Source organism: Tachyglossus aculeatus, chromosome 14 (assembly GCF_015852505.1).
Source record: "Tachyglossus aculeatus isolate mTacAcu1 chromosome 14, mTacAcu1.pri, whole genome shotgun sequence".
NCBI lineage: Eukaryota > Metazoa > Chordata > Mammalia > Monotremata > Tachyglossidae > Tachyglossus > Tachyglossus aculeatus.
Window position 1 is genome coordinate 50,280,596 of NC_052079.1, and position 22,890 is coordinate 50,303,485.

Below are 22,890 nucleotides of genomic sequence, written 5' to 3' on the forward strand. Positions count from 1 at the left end.
TCCCCCTTTTAGACTGTGAGCCCACTGTTGGGTAGGGACCGTCTCTATATGTTGCCAACTTGTACTTCCCAAGCGCTTAGTACAGTGCTCTGCACACAGTAAGCGCTCAATAAATGCGATTGATTGATTGGGAAGCAAGCAGTACAGAGAGGGGAGGCAAGATGGCAGATACCGTGAACGGTGCGAATTTTGAGGACTTGAGAAGCTCCAGTATTTAACTCCAAGAAGCAGTGTGGCCTAGTGGAAAGAGCAAGGGCCTTGGAGACAGAGGAGCTGGGTTCTGATCCTGGCTCTGCCACTCATCGGCTGGGCGACCTTGGGCAAGTGACCTCACTTCTCTGTGCCTCGGTTCCCTCATCTGCAAAATGGGGATTAAGAGTGTAAATCCCATGTGGGACCAGGACTGTGTCCAACCTGATTAGGTTGTATCTACCCCAGCACCCGACACATAGTAAGCACATAACAAGTACCATAATAATTATTATTATTATAAGAGCTTAGGTAATAGATGATGTAAGAGATGCACAAAAGGGCTTGGGGCGTTTGTGCAGGTGTCTTGGAAGCTGCTGCTAGGGGGGAGGAAATGTGAACTGAGCGAGGTCTCCTGGAGGAGATCAGTCAGTTAATCAGTGGTGCTTACTGAGCACTTAGTAGTAATAATAATAATAATTATGGTATTTGGTAGGCGCTTATTACGTGCCTGGCATGCTGCTTATTGTGTTCAGAGTACTATACCGAGCGCCACACCAGACTTGGTAAGACACATTCCCTGCCCACAAGGAACGTACCATCCGGAGGTGTTTTCCCGAGGGCTCCGAAGCCGGCGGTGGGGGGAGAGCTGCGGTCCTTAAAGCGGTCGGTTTTCTCTTGTAGTTGGTGCTGGTGAGCCCCACGTCCGAGCAGTACGACAGCCTCCTTCGGCAGATGTGGGAGAGGATGGATGAGGGCTGTGGGGAGACGATATACGTCATCGGACAGGGATCAGGTGAGCATGGTTCCTCTTTCACCCTCTCTAGGCAAGGAAGAAAGAGCACAAGGAAGAATCCCCCTGGAGCGCTTCTCAGCTTTCCTCTCTGAGAAAATACTGTGGCAGGACTCCTTGTCGGATGGGAGGGCCCCGAGCTGCCCAGAGGCGTGTGCCGCTTGTCGGCGGAGATGGATCCGACAGGACTCCACATCTGGTCGGCTGGTTGTTTAGAAGCGACTCCTCTTTTTCTCCCCCCTTCCCAGCCCCTGACCCCCAGACACCCACATGGATACCGGGAGGTGGTGAGAACCCTGACGCCCCCGCCGTCCCCATCTTATAAAGAACTTTCCCCATAATGATCATTACAGTTGTGGTATTTAAGCGCTTACTATGTGCCAAGCCATGTTCTAAGTGCTGGAGTACGTCCAGGGTCATCAGATAGGACACGATCCCAGTCCCATGTGGGGCTCGCAGTCTTGATCAGCGAAGCAGCGTGGCTCAGTGGAAAGAGCCTGGGCTTTGGAGTCAGCGGTCATGGGTTCAAATCCCGGCTCCGCCGCTTGTCAGCTGTGTGACTTTGGGCAAGTCACTTCACTTCTCTGGGCCCCAGTTACCTCATCTGTAAAATGGGGATTAAGATTGTGAGCCCCATGTGGGACAACCTGATCGCCTTGTATCCCCCCAGCGCTTAGAACAGTGCTTTGCACATAGTAAGCGCTTAACAAATGCCATCATTATTATTATTATTAATCCCCATTTTACAGATGAGGGAACTGAGGCCCAAAGAAGTGAAGTGACTTGCCCATGGTCACATAGCAGGCATGTAGTGACACCGGGATTAGAACTCATGACCTTCTGACTCACAGGCCCGTGCTGTATCCGGTAGGCCACACTGCTTCCTAGGGGTGGTGAACTGGGCTAGAGGGGAAGACAGACACCAATAAAAATAAATAAATGACATCATCAGGTCTTCCCTGAGCTGGCAGTGATTGTTGCTGCTGATCAGTCTTTTAGACTGTGAGCCCACTGTTGGGTAGGGACTGTCTCTATATGTTGCCAATTTGTACTTCCCAAGCGCTTAGTACAGTGCTCTGCACATAGTAAGCGCTCAATAAATACGATTGATTGATTCATCAGCAGGGGACGTGGCCCTCAGTTACACTTGCCCCACCAGTCAGGACAAGCCACTTCGGGATGCGACTGGCACCTTCAGACAAGGAGAGTTTTTCTCTTCTGAATTTGCTACCCTCGAAACACTTGGCGCTCGCAGCGGCCCCCTGTGAGTGGAGAAGCCGGGGGGCGGCGGGCCATGCGATCTCAGGACCGAGTCAGGAGATGGATGGAAAAGCCACGTGACTCACTGTGTGACCCTTAGAGCGACCGTCTAAGCCTTCCTGCACTTGGAAAACCCTTTCATTCATTCATTCAATTCATTCAATCGCATTTGTTGAGCGCTTAGTGTGTGCAGAGCACTGTACTAAGCGCTTGGAAAGTACAACACACTGAATTCAGGAAAATAAGGTTCGAAGACCGGGTACTCTCCAAGTCTCTCCCTGTCCCCTCCCTTTAATGGCTTGCCAGTCCAGCCGTGACCGGTTGACACCCGGCTAATCCTGCCACCCTAAAACTCCAGAGGCGATACAAACCCCGATTAGCACATCCCAGACCCGGACCACCCTCGCTGCTGCCACATGGCGCTCGCAGCCTCAATCCCCACTTTACAGATGAGGTAACTGAGGCCCAGAGAAGTGAACTGACTTGCCCAAGGCCACACAGCAGACAAGTGGCAGTATTGGGATTAGAATCCCAGTCCTTCTGACTCCCAAGCCCATCCTTTCTCTCCACTAAGCCATGCTGCTTCCCTGCCCCAGAGGGTTTGCAAGGTTAGATTAAATAATGTTTTCCAAATGCTCTAAGCATGTCTTCGGAAGGCGTGTTCCCTCGGAAGTTATTCCGTCAGGGCAAAGTCTTTTTTTTTTTTTTCCTTTGTACTACTCATCTGTAAGGATCCCAGGTTAGAACAGATCTTTCAGGAAACTTTGAGAGAACTCCCTATTTCTGGGTGGCTGGGTCCATAGTGCAAGCTTTAATAGTAACTGTCTAATTGTATGTACCCCAGTGTGGTAGTACAGGTCATAGGAAGCACTTAACAAATGCCACAGTTATCACCATTACTGATGGTTAGGATTGGGTCACGTTCTTCTAGACTCGATTTCCACACCTGTAAAACGAGGTGGAGGTTGCCGGCCCACCTCCCCAGGCCACAGGGAGGGTTGAAATATCTGGGCAGGGAATTGTGTCTGTTATATTTTACTCTCCCAAGCGCTTGGTACAGTGCTCTGCACTCAGTAAGCACTCAATAAATACGATTGACCAACCGACTGACAGACTCGGGTGGACTGGTGCGACCTTTGGGTGGTCGGGGTCAGATGAGGTGAGCCTCTGCCAGAGAACTCGTCAAAGAGCCACTTCGGCCCTTACTCCCCCGGCCAAGCAGTAAGTGAGAGAGGACGCTCCCTGGCATGGCACCTGCCAGGCACATTGAGCTCACCAAAGCTTGCTGACCTTTGCCCCCAGTGTGGCCATCTTGGGGAAGCCCGCCATCAGGTCCTTTCTGTTATAGACCCGAAGGTCTTCCCAGAGCTTCGTTGGACAGCTTTCTGGAAGCGCCACGTGAGGTTGGCACCCCGTCTAGCACCCCGAACACCCGTGTTCCTTCACCGTCTCACCGGGTGACCCTGGACAAGGTCCCGAGCCTCCTCCTGCCTCGGTCTTCCCCGGGGTTCTCAGTCTGACTTGACTCCACACGAGACTTTCCTCCGTAGCACCGGGCCTGACCCAGGGGCGGTTGTCGGTGGATGGAATAGAGTCAGCCAGCGGCGGGGCGGAAATGGGGCCTCGTCCTAGCTGCCGGCACCTGTCCTCCGTGGCACCATCTGAGCCACTCAGCAGGCTTTTCCGGGGAGGATTTTGAGTGGCCACCCGTTTGGGCGCCATTGACCGTATTGGATGAGTACCATTCATACCAAGCACTTGAGTAACTCCTCGCCGCCAAAGTTGGAAGGCACTTTGAGAGAAGGGCGAATAATTGAACTTGGAGTCGTCCTGAGCGTGGAAGAGTTAAGAGCATTTCAGAGGCAAAAGTCTCCATTTCCTTCCCTGCATCTCCTCCCCACCCTGTCCCCACAACCGTTCCCTCGGAGGGCCTGCATGAGTGAGGAGTCCCATCCCTGTCCTGCCAAGCCTACCGGCCTGCCCCAAATCGTGGACGGTGTTGGCGCTCTCCTCACACGGGTGTTCCCCAGGTGATGCTGTGGACGTTTAGTTTTCTCTTGTACTCCCCAAGTGCTTTTTCCAGTGCTCTGCACACAGTAAGCACTCAATAAATACGATTCACCGAATGAATGAAAGTGCCCCTGGGGACGCTCCCCTTCGCTTGGCCCCCCCCACCCCCTGACTGGGGGACCTCTCCCTGTCAGATGGCACAGAGTACGGGCTGAGCGAGGCGGACATGGAGGCATCCTACGCCACGGTGAAGAGCATGGCGGAGCAGATCGAGGCGGACGTCATCCTCCTGCGGGAGCACCTGGAGGCCGGGGGCCGAGTCCGCGACTACCTCGTCCGGAAACGGGTCGGGGACAATGACTTCCTGGAGGTCAGGTGAGGCGGGGGCCGGGCAGCAGGATGGCCCGGGTCGGTCCCGGCCACGGTTGGGATGGGCTGGGGGCCGAGACCACCAGGGCCTCGCCGTGGCCTTCGGCGCCTTCCTCTTAAAAGGGGGTCGGGAAGCTGCGGGACCCCCAAGCCTTTCCGTCTCTGTTGCGGGAGTGCGTGGCCGCGTCTGGCGAGCAAGACCGAGGTGGCCGTTGAGTCCCTGGGGAGAGGGAGGGGGTATCCGAGACGATGGACCACCGTAGGGGGCCGGCGGGGGAATCAGGGCCCACCTTGGGTTTCGGGTGGCCGCTCGCCTGTTGGACAAGACTTTGTGGAGCGGCTGGTCAGCCCCCACGCCCCTTTCCGCACTCTGCCCCGTGAGACCGGGAGAACCTGTCCACCTCATGGCTGACCAACCGGAGGCTGGGGGTTGGGGCGGGTGTTGCATCTTAGGCGGGGCGAGGGGAGCGACTGCTTTATACCCGCCACTCACAGGTGTTTTGTCTCTTCCCTCCCACAACATTCCCTTTCACACCTCTCCATCTGGGTCTGTGTCACCCTCGCCCCCCCGGCTCAACACGCCTGCCCGCCCCCACATCCCCATGCGCGCCCACACGCACACAGGGTAGCAGTCGTGGGCAACGTGGACGCGGGCAAGAGCACCCTGCTGGGCGTCCTGACTCACGGGGAACTGGACAACGGCCGGGGCTTTGCCCGGCAGAAGCTGTTCCGCCACAAGCACGAAATCGAGTCGGGCCGCACCAGCAGCGTGGGCAACGACATCCTGGGCTTCGACAGCGAGGGCAACGTGGTGAACAAGCCCGACAGCCACGGCGGCAGCCTGGAGTGGACCAAGATCTGCGAGAAGTCCACCAAAGTCATCACCTTCATCGACCTGGCCGGCCACGAGAAGTACCTGAAGACCACCGTCTTCGGCATGACCGGCCACCTGCCGGACTTTTGCATGCTCATGGTAATTGGGGGCGGGGGGTGGGTGCTGGGAGAAGGCCCTGAGGAGTAGATGCGTGGACGCCGTGAGCGCGGTAGCTCTTCGAGATTCTGTCTCAACGGGCCTGGGCTGGGTTTTCCGCGGCCTCTGGGTTTGGAAACTGGGCCGAAGGTAAGCGAGATCTAGCCCCGATTCCCCGGACCCCACAGGGGTCGACCCAAGCGGATGCCCGGGTCTCTACCCTCTGGGGGACTTGGCATGGCCTATCCATTCATTCATTCATTCATTCATTCATTCAGTCGTATTTATTGAGCGCTTACTGTGTGCAGAGCACTGTACTAAGCGCTTGGGAAGTACAAGTTGGCAACATAATAGAGACGGTCCCTACCCAACAACGGAGCACGGGCCTGGGCGTCAGAAGGACCTGGATTCTAATCCCGGCTCTGCCTCTTGTCTGCTTTCTGCCCGCTTGCTTGGGCAAGTCGCTTCGCTTCTCTGTGCCTCGGTTACCTCATCTGTAAAATGGGGATTAAGACTGTGTGGGAAAGGGACTGTGTCCAACCTGATTAGCTTGTATGTACCCCAGACTTCAGCACGGTGTTTGGCACATAGTAAAGTAGAAAGCGCTTAACATAACATTTAAAGAAAAAAATCCGGCAGCCTGGTCACACAGCAAGCAGTTGGCAAAGCTGGGATTAGAACTCAGGTCTTCTGACTTCCAAATCCATGCTTTTTCCACTAGGGCAGCTGCTGCTGTTATTTCACTTGCCTGGAAGTAACTGGGTGTCTTCCAGTACGTAGGCCTTGACCAAATTTTTTAAGAATTATTATTCTTAGTAATGTTATAATTGGTCCCAATCCATCAACCACCCTCCCCTCCCTTTGCTTGGCTAACAAACAGTTGTGGGCTAGCCCAAGGTCCGGTGACAGGCTGTGCCCCTGAACCGGCCCGTGAGCACCCCCAAATCCCATCGGCTCATATCGGCAGCAACACTTGCCCAAGTGGGTGTGCCTTGGCCATGGGGGCTGCTCTCCTCATCCTCAGTGGAAATTTTGATTTGCAAGTTCAGCCAGGCGAGCTCTTGACAACAGCCTCTCCTCCCCCTCCTTCTCTCTGTCTAAATATCACCAGTTCCCATTTTCTCCCCTGCGTCCCAGACTCATTGTCCCCCCGTTCTCCTGGGACGAACACGGGATCTTCTCCCGAGTTACAGGAAGCTCGCTTGGCAGCGAACGGGTTCGGGTGCTCGGGAGCATGTGCCCTTTAATGACGTCTGGGCCTAAATGCGAGAAGAGAACCCGCGTCCTGGTGGGACTGAGTGTATGCCCACCCCTTCCCCCTGGCCCACTGAAACTCCCAGAGGGGAAGGGTACCCCCTTCCCCCCACCCCGGGTCCCACCTGCAAGGGCTTACATGTTCTCCCACTCTCCTCCCTGACGGTTCTCTTCTGTCCTGAGGACAGGTGGGCAGCAACGCAGGGATCGTGGGGATGACCAAGGAGCACCTGGGCCTGGCTCTGGCCCTCAATGTTCCCGTCTTTGTGGTGGTCACCAAGATCGACATGTGTCCCGCCAACATCCTGCAAGGTAAACGGCGGGGAGGGGGCGGACAGGAGAGGGCTCTGAGGAGTTTTGTCCACTGGCTTTCTCTTATCTCTCGTAGATCAGGGCTCAGGGGCCCAGTCTAGAACCTCCCTTCCCACAAATCCTTTGCTCCCTCAATCCTGCTTTGCGGGTAATGGTCCGGGGTCCCACAACCAGCTCCTTTTTGCAGAACTGGAATCGGGGTGGAAGGGGTTGAAAGTGCCGTTGGATCCAGTGGAGGAGGAGGGGCAACCTCTCTTCCTTCTACAGGAGGAAGGCAGGCTGGGCCTGGGGACCGGCTAAGAGGGAGATGTCGGTTGGATTTGGGGAGCAGATGGATAGGAACAAAGACTTGCTCCTCTGACCCACCCATTGTCTGTCAGCATTCCCCCGCTCCTTGAGCCACAAGGTCAGCCATGGTCAGGCCAGCGAGGCATCAGGTGGTAGACCCTCCCCATCCAGCCTCCTTCCCTGACTCATTCATTCATTCAGTCGTATTTATTGAGTGCTTACCGTGTGCAGAGCACTGTATTAAGCACTTGGAAAGTTCAGTACAACAGTAGAGACAATCCCTCCCCACAACGGGCTTACAGTTTAGAGGGGGGGAGACAGATATCAAAACAAGCAAATAAATAGAATTATAGATATATACATAGTGCTGTGGGGCCGGTGGGGGAAGATCAAAGGGAGTGAGTTGCGGTGTGGAAGGGGGGGGAGCTGAGGAAAAGGGGGCTTAGTCTGGGAGGTGTGCTGTCACGGCCACCAGTCCCATCTAACATTGCTGTCCTTGGGGCTGGTCCCCCGACGGACCCCGCCCAAGCCCCTGGAAGGAGGGAGAGGCCAGGGCGAGTGGCTCGGGATGTGGCGGTGTGGATGTCTGGGCTCTTTACTTCAGCCCTCCACCTTGGGCCCTGTAGGTCTGCGGGGAGGCTGCCACCACTTCAAGTCCCAGTGGCCCTCGGGGATTTGTGGACTTTGGTGCCGCCCCGTCTGTGCCTGCATGGCAACATTCTCCCCAGCACATCCGTGCGGGGCTCCTGGCCAGAACTATGTTCCCCATATCCAAGTTTACACGTGCCTGTTGGGACTACAGGTCCCAACATTGGGCTAAGGGTTTGGCTTGAGTCTTGCCGCTCTGGGGGGGCCATCTCTGCACACCCCCTGACCCCGGTCCTCCAGGCTTTCCTTAGTGACGAGTGTACTCGTTCCCCACTCACCGGGAGCCGGGCCGGACACAGCAAGAACAGTTCTCACCCTGCCTCGTTTCCCTCTTCTTAGAGACCCTGAAGCTTTTGCAGCGGCTGCTGAAGTCCCCCGGCTGCCGGAAGATCCCCGTTCTGGTCCAGAGCAAGGATGACGTGATCGTGACGGCCTCCAACTTCAGCTCAGAAAGGTATCGGGGAGGGGAGCGAGAAGATCCGCCTGGCTCAAGCTGGTTGTGGGGAAGGGGCAGTTAAGCAGAATGGACTCGAGATCGGCAGCCTGGCCTAGTGGATTGAGCACGGGCCTGAGAGTCAGATGGACCTGGGTTCTAGTCCTGGCTCTGCCACTTGCCTGCTGTATAACCTTGGGCAAGTCACTTCACTTTTCTGTTATTTCATCTGTAAAATGGACATGAAGACTGTGAGCCCTGTGTGGGACAGGGACTGTGTCCAAACTGATTGCCTTGCATCTACCCCAGCACTTAGAATAGTGTCTGACACAAAATAAGCGCTTAACAAATACCATTAAAAAACCATAATGATAATAATAATCATTGTGGTATTTTATAGACACCATGTGCCAATCAATCAATCGTATTTATTGAGTGCTTACTGTGTGCAGAGCACTGTACTAAGCACTTGGGAAGTACAAGTTGGCAACATATAGAGACAGTCCCTACCCAGCAGTGGGCTCACAGTCTAGAAGGGGGAGACAGAGAACAAAACAAAACATATTAACAAAATAAAATAAATAGAATAGATATGTATAAGTAAAATAAATAAATACAAGTAAAATAAATAGAGTAATAAATACGTACAAACATATATACAGGTGCCATGGGGAAGGGAAGGAGGTAAGGCGGGGGAGTGGAGAGGGGGAGGAGGGGGAGAGGAAGGAGGGGGCTCAGTCTGGGAAGGCCTCCTGGAGGAGGTGAGCTCTCAGTAGGGCCTTGAAGGGAGGAAGAGAGCTAGCTTGGCGGATGTGTGGAGGGAGGGCATTCCAGGCCAGGGGGATGACATGGGCTGGGGGTCGACAGCGGGACAAGCGAGAACGAGGCACGGTGAGGAGATTAGCGGCAGAGGAGCGGAGGGTGCGGGCTGGGCTGGAGAAGGAGAGATGGGAGGTGAGATAGGAGGGGGCGAGGGGATGGACAGCCTTGAAGCCCAGGGTGAGGGGTTTCTGCCTGATGCACAGGTTGACTGGTAGCCACTGGAGCCAAGCTCTCGTACTAAGAGCCGGGTTAGGTACAAGATAATTAGGTTGGACAGAGTCCCTGCCGGACGTAGGGCTGACAGTCTGAGTGGGAGGGAGAACAGGTATTTCATCCCCATTTAATAGATGAGGAAACTGAGGCCCCGAGCTGGACTTAGAACCCAAGTCCCCTGATCCCCTAGGCCTGTACTCTTTCACTAGGCCATGCTGCTGCTGGTTTTTATTTTGGAATGGTATTTAGTTAGTGCTTACTAAGTGCCAGGCACTCTTCTAAGCACTTCTGACCCCAGGCCTGCCAGAACCGGCCCAGGAGTGTGAGAGAACCTTGTGGCGGTGCCGCCTGGCTTGAAAAGCCTAGAATGGGCCCCAGATGGCGGGAAGCTGTGGGCCGCCTGGGGTATGGGCATCAGTCGGCTTTTAGAGAGTGGCTACAGTGGCTACCAATCAATCTGCGCATCAGGCAGAAACTCCTCACCCTGGGCTTCAAGGCTGTCCATCACCTCGCCCCCTCCTACCTCACCTCCCTTCTCTCCTTCTCCAGCCCAGCCCGCACCCTCCGCTCCTCTGCCGCTAATCTCCTCACTGTACCTCGTTCTCGCCTGTCCCGCCGTCGACCCCCGGCCCACGTCATCCCCCGGGCCTGGAATGCCCTCCCTCTGCCCCTCCGCCAAGCTAGCTCTCTTCCTCCCTTCAAGGCCCTGCTGAGAGCTCACCTCCTAAAGGAGGCCTTCCCAGACTGAGCCCCTTCTCTCCTCTCCCCCTCGTCCCCCTCTCCATCCCCCCATCTTACCTCCTTCCCTTCCCCACAGCACCTGTATATATGTATATATGGTTGTACATATTTATTACTCTATTTATTTATTTATTTATTTATTTTACTTGTACATTTCTATCCTATTTATTTTATTTTGTTGGTATGTTTGGTTCTGTTCTCTGTCTCCCCCTTTTAGACTGTGAGCCCACTGTTGGGTAGGGACTGTCTCTATGTGTTGCCAATTTGTACTTCCCAAGCGCTTAGTACAGTGCTCTACACATAGTATGCGCTCAATAAATACGATTGATTGATTGATTGATTGGAGAGTCCCCAACCTCTTTCTCCCGCCCCCCAAGTGCTCTAGGTCCCTGACGCCCCCATGGTCAGTGGCTGCTGTGGCGTCTGGGGTGCCGTCTCACCTAAATCCCATCCGACTCACTTCTGTCGGGGTCAGTCGATAAAGCCCCGTCAGGGCCCTACCGTGCCTTCCCTCGGGGGGTCCGCCTGGTTGGAAAATCTGGCTTTGGTTGCCTTTGACAGGGGCCCTGCCAGGGTTGGGCAGTCCAGGCCAGCATTGGACATCCCTCCTCCCCATCCAGCTGCTCCAGAGCTCGCCTTCTCCCCTCCCGCTTTAGCCGGTCTCTGCTCACTGCCCTCCTCTCCCCACCCCCCCTTCAGGATGTGCCCGATCTTCCAGATCTCCAACGTCACAGGCGAGAACCTGGAGCTGCTCAAGATGTTCCTCAACCTCCTATCCCCACGCACCAGCTACAGGGAAGAAGAGCCGGCCGAGTTCCAGATCGACGACACGTACTCCGTCCCGGTGAGGCCCCGGCCCGACCGAGGGAACGGGCTCGGGTCGGTGCAGAGGGGTGGCGGGGTGGCCACACCGTGACCCTCCCCGCCCCGTGGATCCCGTCCCCCTCCTCAGGGTGGTTTCGGGGACAACCCTGAGCCCAGATCCCCTCGCCTACTTCCCGTCTGTCACCATCAAATCCATCCTCCGCAAGCACGTGCCCGTCAAGTATTGCTGGGTGGCTACATCATGGCCCTCCTTGCCCTTTGTACCCCTCCTCCCCCTCCCCTCAGGGCGTGGGGACCGTGGTGTCCGGGACAACCCTGAGGGGCCTAATCAAGCTGAATGACACACTGCTCCTGGGCCCCGATCCCCTCGGCAATTTCCTGTCCATCGCCGTCAAATCTATCCACCGCAAGCGCATGCCTGTCAAGGAGGTGCGCGGGGGCCAGACCGCCTCCTTCGCCCTGAAGAAGGTGAGTCTTATTGCCATTAAGCTCTCTGTGGGAAGAGAACCGGTCTACCAGCTCTGTGGTATTGTCCTCTCCCAAGCACTTAGTTCAGTTCCCTGCCCAGTGTAAGTGCTCAATGAATACGATCGAAGATGGAAATGGAGGTTGGTTTTTAAGGGCTTACTATGCGCCAAGCGCTATGCTTAGCACAGTCCAGTCAGGTGGGATACAGTTTCTGTCCCACACAAGACTCACAGTCCAGGGGGAGAAGGAGGATAGGTATTGAATCCCCATTTTACGGAAGAGGAAACTGAGGCCCAGAGAAGTTAAGTCCCCACAGCTGGCAAGTGGCGGAGCCGGGATTTGAACTCTGGCTTCCTGGGAGCCGCAGCTGGGGTCCATGGAGGGTAGGGGTCAGTGGGCACTGGGATTGGGGAATTTGGCAGCCAACTTGCCGGGGGTCAGTCGCTGGAGGTCGTCTCAGGCTTGGGTCTACCACTGCCTCTTTTCCCTATAGCTTCCGGGCCTCCCATGGCCCTTGGGACCCGGGAGATGCCTGTAGCTTGCTGGCTTGGTCCAGCATGTTGGTGTGCTCTTGGGGGCCAGGGGATCAATGCATGTGGTTACTTGGGCAGCGCCCTGGCCCTCTCGGGGTCCAGCAGGATCTGGGCACCCTGCCCATCCCGACAAATCTCCCTCCACAAAGTCAAAGGCCTTCCAGGAGTGAAACACCAACCGGCCTAAGCACCCGCGTCCCGACCCCTCTGCAAAGACTTAGCTGGACAGACAGCCTTGGGCCGAGGAGGGGCACCGCGGGGGACGAAGAAGGGGAAGCCCCGGGGGCGCTGCTCCAAGGTGTCGGGAGGTGCCGGGAAGCGGGATTGTGCCCACGGTCTCGCTTCCTCCGGGCCTCTTAGATCAAGCGCTCCTCCATTCGGAAAGGGATGGTGATGGTGTCCCCGCGGCTGAACCCCCAAGCCTCCTGGGAGTTTGAGGCGGAGATCCTGGTCCTCCATCACCCCACGACCATCAGCCCCCGCTACCAGGCCATGGGTAGGTGGCGAGCGGCTCCTTCCGCCAATCCTGACCCCAACCGTGCTCAGAAGCCGCAGAGGCCCCCTGGCCCCAGCGACTTCTCTCTCGGTCCAGACCCGAGGTCCCGAGACCGGGTCCCCGGTGAGGGGGCCCGCCCCTCGCTTGCTGCGGAGGGTGGAGGTCAGCTGTGGATCAGAGAAGCGTTGGCAGAGCGGGTGGGTTTTGGGGGGGATGACCAGGGAAGTTGCTCGGGACCGGGCTAGTGGAGGGTGGAGGCCCCTCAGACCCCCGCCCTTCTTGAGGGGTGGGCTCCATCATCATCATCATCATCAATCATATTTATTGAGCGCTTACTGTGTGCAGAGCACTGTACTAAGCGCTTGGGAAGTACAAATTGGCAACATGTAGAGACAGTCCCTACCCAACAGTGGGCTCACAGTCTAAAAGGGGGAGACAGAGAACAAAACCAAACATACTAACAAAATAAATAGAATAGATATGTCTGGGTCTGAGCGAGGCCTGGGTTGGCTTGGTAGTCGCCCGGAAGGCAGCAGTCGGGCTGGCGGGGCCGGTGCCCCCGCGGCCCCGCTGACCCTCCAGCTTGCCCCCGGCAGTGCACTGTGGGAGCATCCGCCAGACGGCCACCATCCTCAGCATGGACAAGGACTGCCTTCGCACGGGGGACAAGGCCGCCGTGCACTTCCGCTTCATCAAGACCCCCGAGTATCTGCACATAGACCAGCGGCTCGTCTTCCGGGAAGGCCGCACCAAGGCAGTGGGCACCATCACCAAGGTAGAACCCCCTTGGCGGTCTCGGCCTGGCGGGTTTCTGAACCACCCGGGGCCCCCTACCCATTGTCTGCTCCTGCCAGCTGCCCGAGAGGACCCTCCTCTGCCAGCCCTTTGCTCCTCATCTTCCAGGAAGGCCTTCCCAGGGCAGGTGGCTTTCTCATGGGCTTAACTCTTCCCACCACCTCTCCGTCCCCAGCCACCACCCCGGAGGTCATGGGCTAAGTGCCCTTAGGGACGCTTGCACCCCCCTGCATCCAGATAGTGTCTACTCCCTGGGCAGTTGGGGGTGGTTTATCTGGACTGAGTTCTACAGTCACAGCATTTAGTAGTGATGGCATTTATTAAGCCCTACAGTTGTCAGATCAGACACAGTCCCCCTCACACATGGGGCTCACATTCTATCTTGTCTCCATTATAAAGAGGGGAGTAACTGAGGCCCAGAGAGGTTGTGACCTCTCCAAGGTCACCCAGCAGGCCACTGGCCGAGCTGGAACTAGAATCCTGATCCCATCCTCCTCCCTCCACCAGTCCGTGCACTTTCAGCCCACTCCTAGGCATGGGGGTTGGATTGAGAAGGGCTTGAATATATTATTTGTGGGCTACGGGCCGGGGGGGAAGGGAGGATGTGAGTGGTGGTTGATGTCAAGGGGCAACTTTCACAGGGTTCCTCCCAGCCCCCATTGGTGCCCACGCTAGGCACACAGGACTGGCATTGCCCCTGGGCTGTTGCTGTCAGGGTCCAGCCTGATTAGGGTTGACATTCTCACCCGGGATGGCATTTGCTGTGTCTGGGAGAGCCAGCCTGGGACAGGGAAGCCAGGACTCGGTTGGCTCTTGATCCGGAGAGTCAGGATGGGAGAAGGGGAGCCATTAAGAGGGTGGCAGCAGGCCTGAGTGGGCAGAGCTGGGGGCTGTGTTGCAGTTATGGGGTGCCCGGGGTGGGGAGAAAAACAGGCTGTGTCACTGTCGTCCTCCTTCCTCCTCCTCTTTCTCCTCATCCTGCTCCTCCAGATCACCATTTCATGTGTCCAGCTGTCAGGCAAAAAGACAAGGGTTGGAGATGGAGATTTAGGGAGTCAAACACCTAGAGATCGGATCTGAGGCCAAGCAAAACTGAAAGTCTGAGCGAAAGAGAGAATAAGTGCCCAGAATGGGGGCTTTTAGTGGGGCTTTTTTTTTTCCAAACGGTATTAAGCGCTTACTATGTGTCAAGCACTGTTACACATTTTGGGGTACGTACAAGCTCTGTGGGTCACCCCCAGTTAAGGGGTGAGGGAAGGACAGAGAGCCGAGCCGGGAAACTGAGAAGGAGCAATCAGAGAGGTGGGAAGAGAACCAGGAGAAACCCGGGACTGTAAAACCAAGGACCGGAGTCTGTAGGGAGAGAGTGGTCGTCAGCCTCACAGGCGGCTGGAGTCGAGGAGGGTGAGGACAGAGCGGAGCTCATTCAGTCTAGCCAAAAGGAGGTCATCGGAGGCCTCGAGGGTGGCCCCAAGACTGAAGAGGGTGGGATCCAGAGTTGATGAAAGGGAAGTGGACGCAGTGGCTGTGTGTTGGAAGCCTTTTTGGTTCAGTGGGAGAGGTTGGGCTTATTAGAAAGCCCACTCTGCTGGCCCTCAATTAGCCCTCCTGTCCCTCAGAACGGCCTGGGACGGACAAGCGGCATCTGCCGCCAGAGGGGCCTGGGAAGCGTGAGGTTTGAGGGGGAAAGCCCACGGAGATGGGTCAGCTTGTCCTGCTATGCTGGAGGGAGAGGACTCACCCCAACTCCCGCTGCCCAGCTCCTTTCCCAGCTCCTCCCTCCCAGTTCCTCCCTCCCTGCTCCTCCACAGGCTCTACTTTCCCGACTCCCCTGCCCTCTCTCCGCCCAACTCCTCCTTCCCTGCACTTCCCGCCTGACTCACCCCCATCCTACTCTCCCCACCGACTCCCCACCTGGCTCTCACCGTCCTGCTTTCCCCACTCAGCTCTACCCGGCCTTGTCCCCCGGCTGGGCTCACCCTTCTCTATCTCTGTCCTTTTCCAGCTCCTCCAGACGTCCAATCACTCGCCGATGAACTCCAAACCGCAGCAGATCAAGATGCAGCCCACGAAAAAGGGGCCGCCCCCGAGCAAGCGGGAGGACGGGGGGCTGCCGAGCGGGCTGGCAGCCGGGGGCCCCGCCGTCGGAGAGGAGGCTCCCCCCCTGGGGGCCGCTCAGCCAGCGGCCTCTGGAGCCCTCCAGTCACAGGTGAGTAGTGTAGCCGCCCCTGTCCCCCGCACCACCCTGGGGCCACGCGGTGGCAACCTGGTCCCCCACAGCAGACCCTCTCCGGAGCCGGGTCCAGTTCTCTGCTCCGGTAGCCACCCACTTCCCCCGTGCTCTGCTGGAAAACGGACGGGCAGCATGGGCTCCCCGCTTCACACTGCGGGCATGGGGGGCTCTTCAGTCAGTGCTGCTCTTACTCAGGAAACCCTTCTCCACCGGGCCTGCTTTCTCCTCCTTTTCCCCCTCACCCTTTCCCCTCTCCGCTCCCCGACTCTTCCCTTGGGCCACTGCCTCAGCGAGGTGGTTTGCAGTGGTCTTGCCTGCCTGGGTCTGGGCCTCCACTTTCTCCCCAAAGCTGCTTCCTCTCCCTCCCTCCCTCCCCACCACCACTCTGAGGTACCGACTTCTGTCTTCTCTGCCTCGGTCTCCTGCTCACTTGTGCTCTCCGTCTCGCCCCCTCTGTTCCTTCCCGTCAGACGGCACTGGACGAGGAGCCCCACAGCCGCGAGGGCAGCAAGGTATTCTGGGCTTTCCGGGGGTCTGTCCCCCAAAGACCTCCTCCCCCCCATTCTTCTCCCTCCCCCAATGCTTGGAGCAATCCTCCCTTCTGCCCCCACAAACCGTGCTGGGGATGTCCCCCTCCTCCCCGTCCCCCCAGCCCCCTGCCCCATAGGTGTTCTGGGAATCCCCCATCCTCCCCCCACCCCACCAACTCATGCTCCTCCTCTCTCTCTCTCTTGCAGCCCAAGGTCAGCGGCGGGGGCCGGCGGCGAGGGGGCCAGCGCCATAAGGTCAAGTCCCAAGGGGCCTGCGGGACTCCGGCCAGTGGCTGCTGAGCGCTCCACCCCTGATCCAGCCCCGCCTCCACCGCCTGGCGGGTTTTCCGTGCCCACCTGCCCACTCCGTATCTCGTCCGAAAGACGGTCCAGAGCAGCTTTAACCAAAATCCACCAGCCTCCCTGCCGTGACTGGAGCCTCCCCCCTCCCCACGTTGTCCCCCTTTCCTGTCTTGTTCCACCCCCCCACCCGCTGTGACCAGCGGGGTTGTAATTTATAAGCTAACGAAGGTGGCCAGATGAACCTGGGACTGCCAGCCCCCCTCCACCTTCCTCCTTCCCCTTCTCTCCCCGACACATCTTTTTGTACATCTTGGGTCCCTAGTTTTTATTCTTCTTCTTGTATATGTATATTGTGTGTGTGTGCGTGAAGATGGAGACTAGGCCGGGCGGAGAAACGATGGTCAGTTTCTCTCCCCCTCCCTCTCTTTCTCCCCACCGTCCCCCAACGGTCACCCCACATCTGGGCCCTGACTAGATGCCTCAGTGGGATGCGGGAGGCATGGAGCTGGGGGCGGCCAGGCAGGGGGTGGCCCTCCTGGCTCCCGCCTCTCCCAGTCTCCATTTCTTTGAAAACCCAGGGGACCGGGCTGGTCCTAGAGGACTGGGCCAGGGGTCGCGGAGCGGAGAGCCGGCAAGAAAAACAGCAGCTGCCGTGGAGAGGTGGGAGTCGGGGACAGACCCACACTATATTTTAAAGGGGATGGAGAGAGTAAACAGTGGGTTCTCCATCCCGGCCCCCCCGCGCCCTTTTCTCCTCACCCCAGGAACTGGGGATGCCAAAAGCTCTTAAACTTTTAAATCAGTAGATGTGAGGGTGGGGAGACTGACACCCCCATCACCCCCCCCCACCCCAAAGATGACCCAAAGATGGGTGTCAGTTTTCCCTCCTTAGAGACAATCCTTAAGTCCTGTCGTCCCCCCCCCCAAACCTCCCACCAACAAGGTGGCTGATTCTGCATTCCTCCCCCACCTCAATGTCCCCCAGTCTCCTGGGGCAGCGGGAAGCTGGGAGTTGCCTTTGGCTCCCTGGACCGCCTGGCCACCTAGTATTTTGGCACTTGGCTGGGGTCTCTGTGCCATTCCCCACCCCGGTGCCGGACCTTTGGTCTGCTGAGGATGAGGTCAGTCATCGGCTCCCGGTGACCTCATTCCAGTTCCCCGGGGAGAGGGAGGGGAGAAGGTGGTGGAGGGAGAATAGGGTTGGTCGGGCTGAGGAGGCCCCGAGCCACACTCCCTCCTTTCCCTTTCCCTGTTTGCTCCCAGAGAGATGGGTGGGAGGGCCCTCCGCCCCTGGAGCTGCCACTTGGGCTATCTACAGAGCCTTCGGGGTCCAGGCTGGGGGCAGAGCCAGCCTCGATGGCCACACAAAGCCGACGGTCAGGGGCCTCCACTCCCTTCAGGGGCGAGGAGCCCCCAAATGGCCCCGGCTCCAGGCTGACCCTGCCCCCTGGAGAGACTCCCCGCCTGTCTGTCCTCAGGGGACCGACCCGTGTCTCCCCCATCACACACGCTGGCTGCTGTTTCTCTGTGACCGGCACCGAGCAGCGTCCAAGGGCCGACCAGGCCGGCGTTCGAAATAAAAGTTGGTTTCAAATTGAATGGCGTCTGGTGACTTGTAACCGGCCCTTCCGGGGAAAGGAGCTGCCGTTCCGGAGGGATCCTGGCTCCGGCCTGGCAGAGGGGCGCAGGTCAAAGAGGCGTTGAGCAGGTCAGTGTGGTGCGGGGCTCTGATCGCTTGCCCCCGCTCTCTCCCATCCCTAGCTCTCCTGGCCCAAGAGATGGCCTGACTTCCCCACAGCTGCCGTAGTTGTGTTCCCCTCCTGATGAATCCAGCTTCTTCGTGCTTGTGGCCCTATGTTTGTGGCCACACAGATCAGACCCTCCCATCTTCCCTCTTCCCCCCGCCCGGTGCCAGGGTCCTTGGGTAGAAAGACGGGCCGCGGCCCCGGGCTTCTCCCAGGAGCCACCTGGTCTTTCCTGCAGTCAGCCTTCCTCCCAGCCTCCTACCTTCCTCACCGCTTCCCTCTGAGTTCCCTCCAGCTGGCCGGCTTTTCTGGAAAGAGTGTGAGCAGAGGGGACCCTCCCTCACCTCGCTATTCAGGCTGAGGACCCCCAGAGCAGGAGGCATCGGCCTGGGTCGCTGTCAGTCTGGGTCATGGCCCCCCACTTTTTAAAAAAAAAATGGTATTCGTTAAGCACTTAGTTTGTGTCCTCTTTTGTGTTTGTGGTTTGCTTTGCCCGAAGCTGTGCTCTCACAGCTCAGCAACATCTGACAGGCTGGAGTTGTGGCCTCTTGATCGTGGTTCTGTTGGTGGGTGTCATCTCCATCTTGTTGTTAATAATAATAGTATTAATAATGTGGTATTTGTTTAGCACTGTGTGCCAAGCACTAGGATTGATACAAGAGAATCAGTTCAGACACAGGGGGCTCAACAGCCTAAGTAGGAAGGAGAACGGGTGTTCTCTCAATCCCTGTTTTATAGATGAAACAGGTGAGGCAGAGAGAAGTGAAGTGATTTGCCCCAGGTCACACAGCTGACAAGCGGCAGAGCTGGGATTAGAACCCAGGTCCTTTTTCTCAGGCCCCAGCTGCTTCCTACTCTTGGTCACATCAGATTAATACTTTCTTTGCCTCTTCAACACTTTAATGTATCCTCTTCCGGGTGCTTTTTCACACCCCGGCTTGGGATTTGTGTTTTCCTTTGGTTGAAGCAGGCCTTAAGGTCATCAGTGGGGGAATTAGTCCTAAATCTCTAATGGGGATCATTTGCTCACCTCCTTCCGCCTTACTTCTCTAGTTTCTTGAACTATCTCCTCCCACCTTACTTGTTGCCTTGCAGCCCTCCTAAGGGAAAGAACCCAGACCCGGGCGTCTAAGGACCCGGGCTCTAATGTCGGCTCTGCCCTGCCACGTACCTGCTGTGTGACCTTAGGTGAGTTCCTTAACTTCTCCGGGCCTCAGTTTCTAGTGTTGTAAAACAGGGATTCCATACCATCCTCTCTCCTTGGAATGGAAGCCCCCGTGAGACAGAGACTGGTCCAGCCTGATTAGCCTGGCTCTACTACAGTGCTTAATACAGAGCTTGGCACATAGTTAAGTGTTTAGCAAATACCGTTAACAGATAGCCAGTATTGCCTGATTTCCCCTATAGCAAGTGGCACTAATAATAATAATAATAATGGCATTTATTAAGCGCTTACTATGTGCAAAGCACTGTTCTAAGCGCTGGGGAGGTTACAAGGTGATCAGGTTGTCCCACGGGGGGCTCACAGTCTTCATCCCCATTTTCCAGATGAGGTAACTGAGGCACAGAGAAGTTAAGTGACTTGCCCGAAGTCACACAGCTGACCATCGGCAGAGCCGGGATTCGAACCCATGAACTCTGACTCCAAAGCCCGGGCTCCTTCCACTGAGCCACGCTGCTTCCCCTAACATCTGACAGGCTGGAGTTGTGGCCTCTTGAGATCGTGGTTCTGTTAGTGGGTGTCGTCTCCATCTTGTTGTTAATAATAATAGTATTAATAATGTGGTATTTGTTTAGTGCTCTGTGCCAAGCACTAGGATTGATACAAGAGAATCACTAGGCTGGTTGGGGAGGAGGCAGGAGCGGTGGAGCTGAGTGGGCTCATTGTAGTGTGTCAGAGAACCCTCACCCCACGTACTCTCACTGTTTCCAACTGCCACCCCCGTTTCCTTCCTCCCTCCTTCCCACCCTTGGGAGAAATCCCAGCAGGAGGCTGGTCATCCTCCGTCTAGCTACTTGGGCTTGGGTATATTGAGGGTGATATTGGACCTGGGCTGAGGGGCCGTGCTCAATTTGAAAGGGAAGGGACTTGGTTCTGATACTGAGAATGACATTGGTTAAGCACTTAATAAGTGCCATGCATTGGGCTAAGCGCTGGAGTGTTCGTTATTCAGGTCCTCTCTATGCAAAAATGATCCCTGCAAAGCATCAGTGGTTTTGATGGAGCGCTTAACTGTGTGTGGAGTATTGTGCTAAGCACTTGGTGGAGTACAATATGACAGTTGGTAGATGTGTTATCTGCCCACAATGAGTTTACAGTCTAGAGGGATAATAATAATAATGATGATGGCATTTAAGCGCTTACTACATGCAAAGCACTGTTCTAAGCGCTGGGGAAGATACAAGGTGATCAGGTTTTCCCACTTGGGGCTCACAGTCTTAATCCCCATTTGACAGATGAGGTAACTGAGGCCCAGAGAAGTGAAGTGACTTGCCCAGAGTCACACAGCTGACAATTGGTGGAGCTGGGATTTGAACCCATGACCTCTGACTCCAAAGCCCATGCTCTTTCCAGTGAGCCACTCTGCTTCTCTAATTCTTCGTGTTGTCAAAGCACTCATCGACTATCTTTTTAGGATAGGGAGAGGCTGGGTTTTGTTTGTTTGGTTTTGTTTTTAATGGTATTAAGTGCTTACTATGTGCCAGGCACTGTACTAAGGTCAGGGATGGATACAAGTTAATCAAGTTGGACATTGTCTATTTCCTATAATAATAATAATGATGGCATTTATTAAGTGATTACTATGTGCAAAGCACTGTTCTAAGTGCTGGGGAAGTTACAAGATGATCAGGTTGTCCCACGTGGGGCTCACAGTCTTAATCCCCATTTTATAGATCAGGGAACTGGGGCCCAGAGAATAATAATGATGGCATTTATTAAGCGCTTACTATGTGCAAAGCACTGTTCTAAGCGCTGGGGAGGTTGCAAGGTGATCAGGTTGTCCCACGGAGGGATCACAGTTTTAATCCCTATTTTACAGATGAGGTAACTGAGGCCCAGAGAAGTTAAGTGACTTGCCCACAGTTGACAAGCAGCAGAGCTGGGATTAGAACCCACGACCTCTGACTTCAAAGCCTGTGCTCCTTCCACTGAGCCACGCTGCTTCTCTATGTGTGTGTGTGTGGGGGGGGGGGGTCACTCTTAATCACCATTTTATAGAGGAGGTAACCGAGGCACAGGGAAGTTAAGTGACTTGCCCAAGGCCACACAGCAGACAATTGTCAGAGCAGGGATTAGAACGCAGGACTGGCAGGCCTGTGCTCTTTCCACTAGACCCACTGCTCATTTAGTCCCCTTTTTACAGGTGGGGAGACTGAGGCCACAGTCAGCCAGCAGGCCTAGGGCAGAGCTGGAACTAGGAGCCAGCGACAGAAGCCTGGACCCAGCTCCAGCCCCACCTTGGGAGAGTGGACGGAGGGGCCGACCCGTCCGCTGACCACCCAGCGTCCCCTCTCCCAGTCCCTCCAGCTCCCCCCAGTCCCAGATTCGTTCCACTAGCCCACACTTGGCTACTAGTTTGCCACAGCAACCGTACGAGAGGACAGCAGCGATAGGGAAAGGAGGACAGAGGGAAGAAGATGGAGCTGAGCCTCCACCTTGCAGGTTAGGACAGAATCCCGCTGTCCCATCAGGGCTCACAGAGAGGTTCTCGCTGCACTTGTTTCCACTGCTCTTGGGGGGCCACTGCATTGGTCCTTCTCTCTGATCTCCCATCCTCGTGTCTCTCTCCACTTCAATCCATACTTCATGCTGCTGCCCGGATTATCTTTGTCCAGAAACGCTCTGGGCATGTTACTCCCCTCCTCAAAAATCTCCAGTGGCTACCAATCAATCTGCGCATCAGGCAGAAACTCCTCACCCTGGGCTTCAAGGCTGTCCATCCCCTCGCCCCCTCCTACCTCACCTCCCTTCTCTCCTTCTACTGCCCAGCCCGCACCCTCCGCTCCTCCGCCGCTAATCTCCTCACCGTTAGGCCTCGTTCTCGCCTGTCCCGCCATCGACCCCCGGGGCCCACGTCCTCCCCCGGGCCTGGAATGCCCTCCCTCTGCCCATCCACCAAGCTATCTGTCTTCCTCCCTTCAAGGCCCTGCTGAGAGCTCACCTCCTCCAGGAGGCCTTCCCACACTGAGCCCCTTCCTTCTTCTCCCCCTCGTCCCCCTCTCCATCCCCCCATCTTACCTCCTTCCCTTCCCCACAGCACCTGTATATATGTTTGTACATATTTATTACTCTATTTATTTTACTTGTACATATCTATTCTATTTTGTTAGTATGTTTGGTTTTGTTCTCTGTCTCCCCCTTTTAGACTGTGAGCCCACTGTTGGGTCGGGACTGTCTCTATATATTGCCAATTTGTACTTCTCAAGCGCTTAGTACAGTGCTCTGCACATAGTAAGCGCTCAATAAATACGATTGATGATGATGATGATGAAGCTGAGCGAAGGCCAGGTTTCTGCTGGAGAGCAGGAGGTCCTGCACCTTTGCTTCAGAAACTCCTGGGCCCAGAGACCATCCGGCACTGGTGCTCCGGGGGTTGCAGGGAGCTGAGACCCTCAGGGCGGTCCCCCCTGCCCCCCGAGTTGGTTGGCAGATGTTTAG

General features: G+C 56.3%; 1 protein-coding gene across 1 annotated transcript in view; it reads left to right on the forward strand.

Annotated features, from left to right (window-relative positions):
- Positions 1-17,403, forward strand: part of GTPBP1 (GTP binding protein 1) — a 47,335-nt gene extending 29,932 nt beyond the window's left edge. Inside the window, exons 4-15 of the mRNA XM_038756081.1 lie at positions 874-985; positions 4,447-4,627; positions 5,246-5,594; positions 7,034-7,157; positions 8,433-8,547; positions 11,002-11,146; positions 11,413-11,595; positions 12,489-12,624; positions 13,221-13,399; positions 15,425-15,628; positions 16,123-16,164; positions 16,390-17,403. Of these exons, the coding sequence (XP_038612009.1) occupies positions 874-985; positions 4,447-4,627; positions 5,246-5,594; positions 7,034-7,157; positions 8,433-8,547; positions 11,002-11,146; positions 11,413-11,595; positions 12,489-12,624; positions 13,221-13,399; positions 15,425-15,628; positions 16,123-16,164; positions 16,390-16,482 (1,863 nt within the window). The 3' untranslated portion in view covers positions 16,483-17,403. The remainder of the gene's footprint in view (positions 1-873; positions 986-4,446; positions 4,628-5,245; positions 5,595-7,033; positions 7,158-8,432; positions 8,548-11,001; positions 11,147-11,412; positions 11,596-12,488; positions 12,625-13,220; positions 13,400-15,424; positions 15,629-16,122; positions 16,165-16,389) is intronic.
- The last annotated feature ends 5,487 nt before the right edge of the window (positions 17,404-22,890 follow it).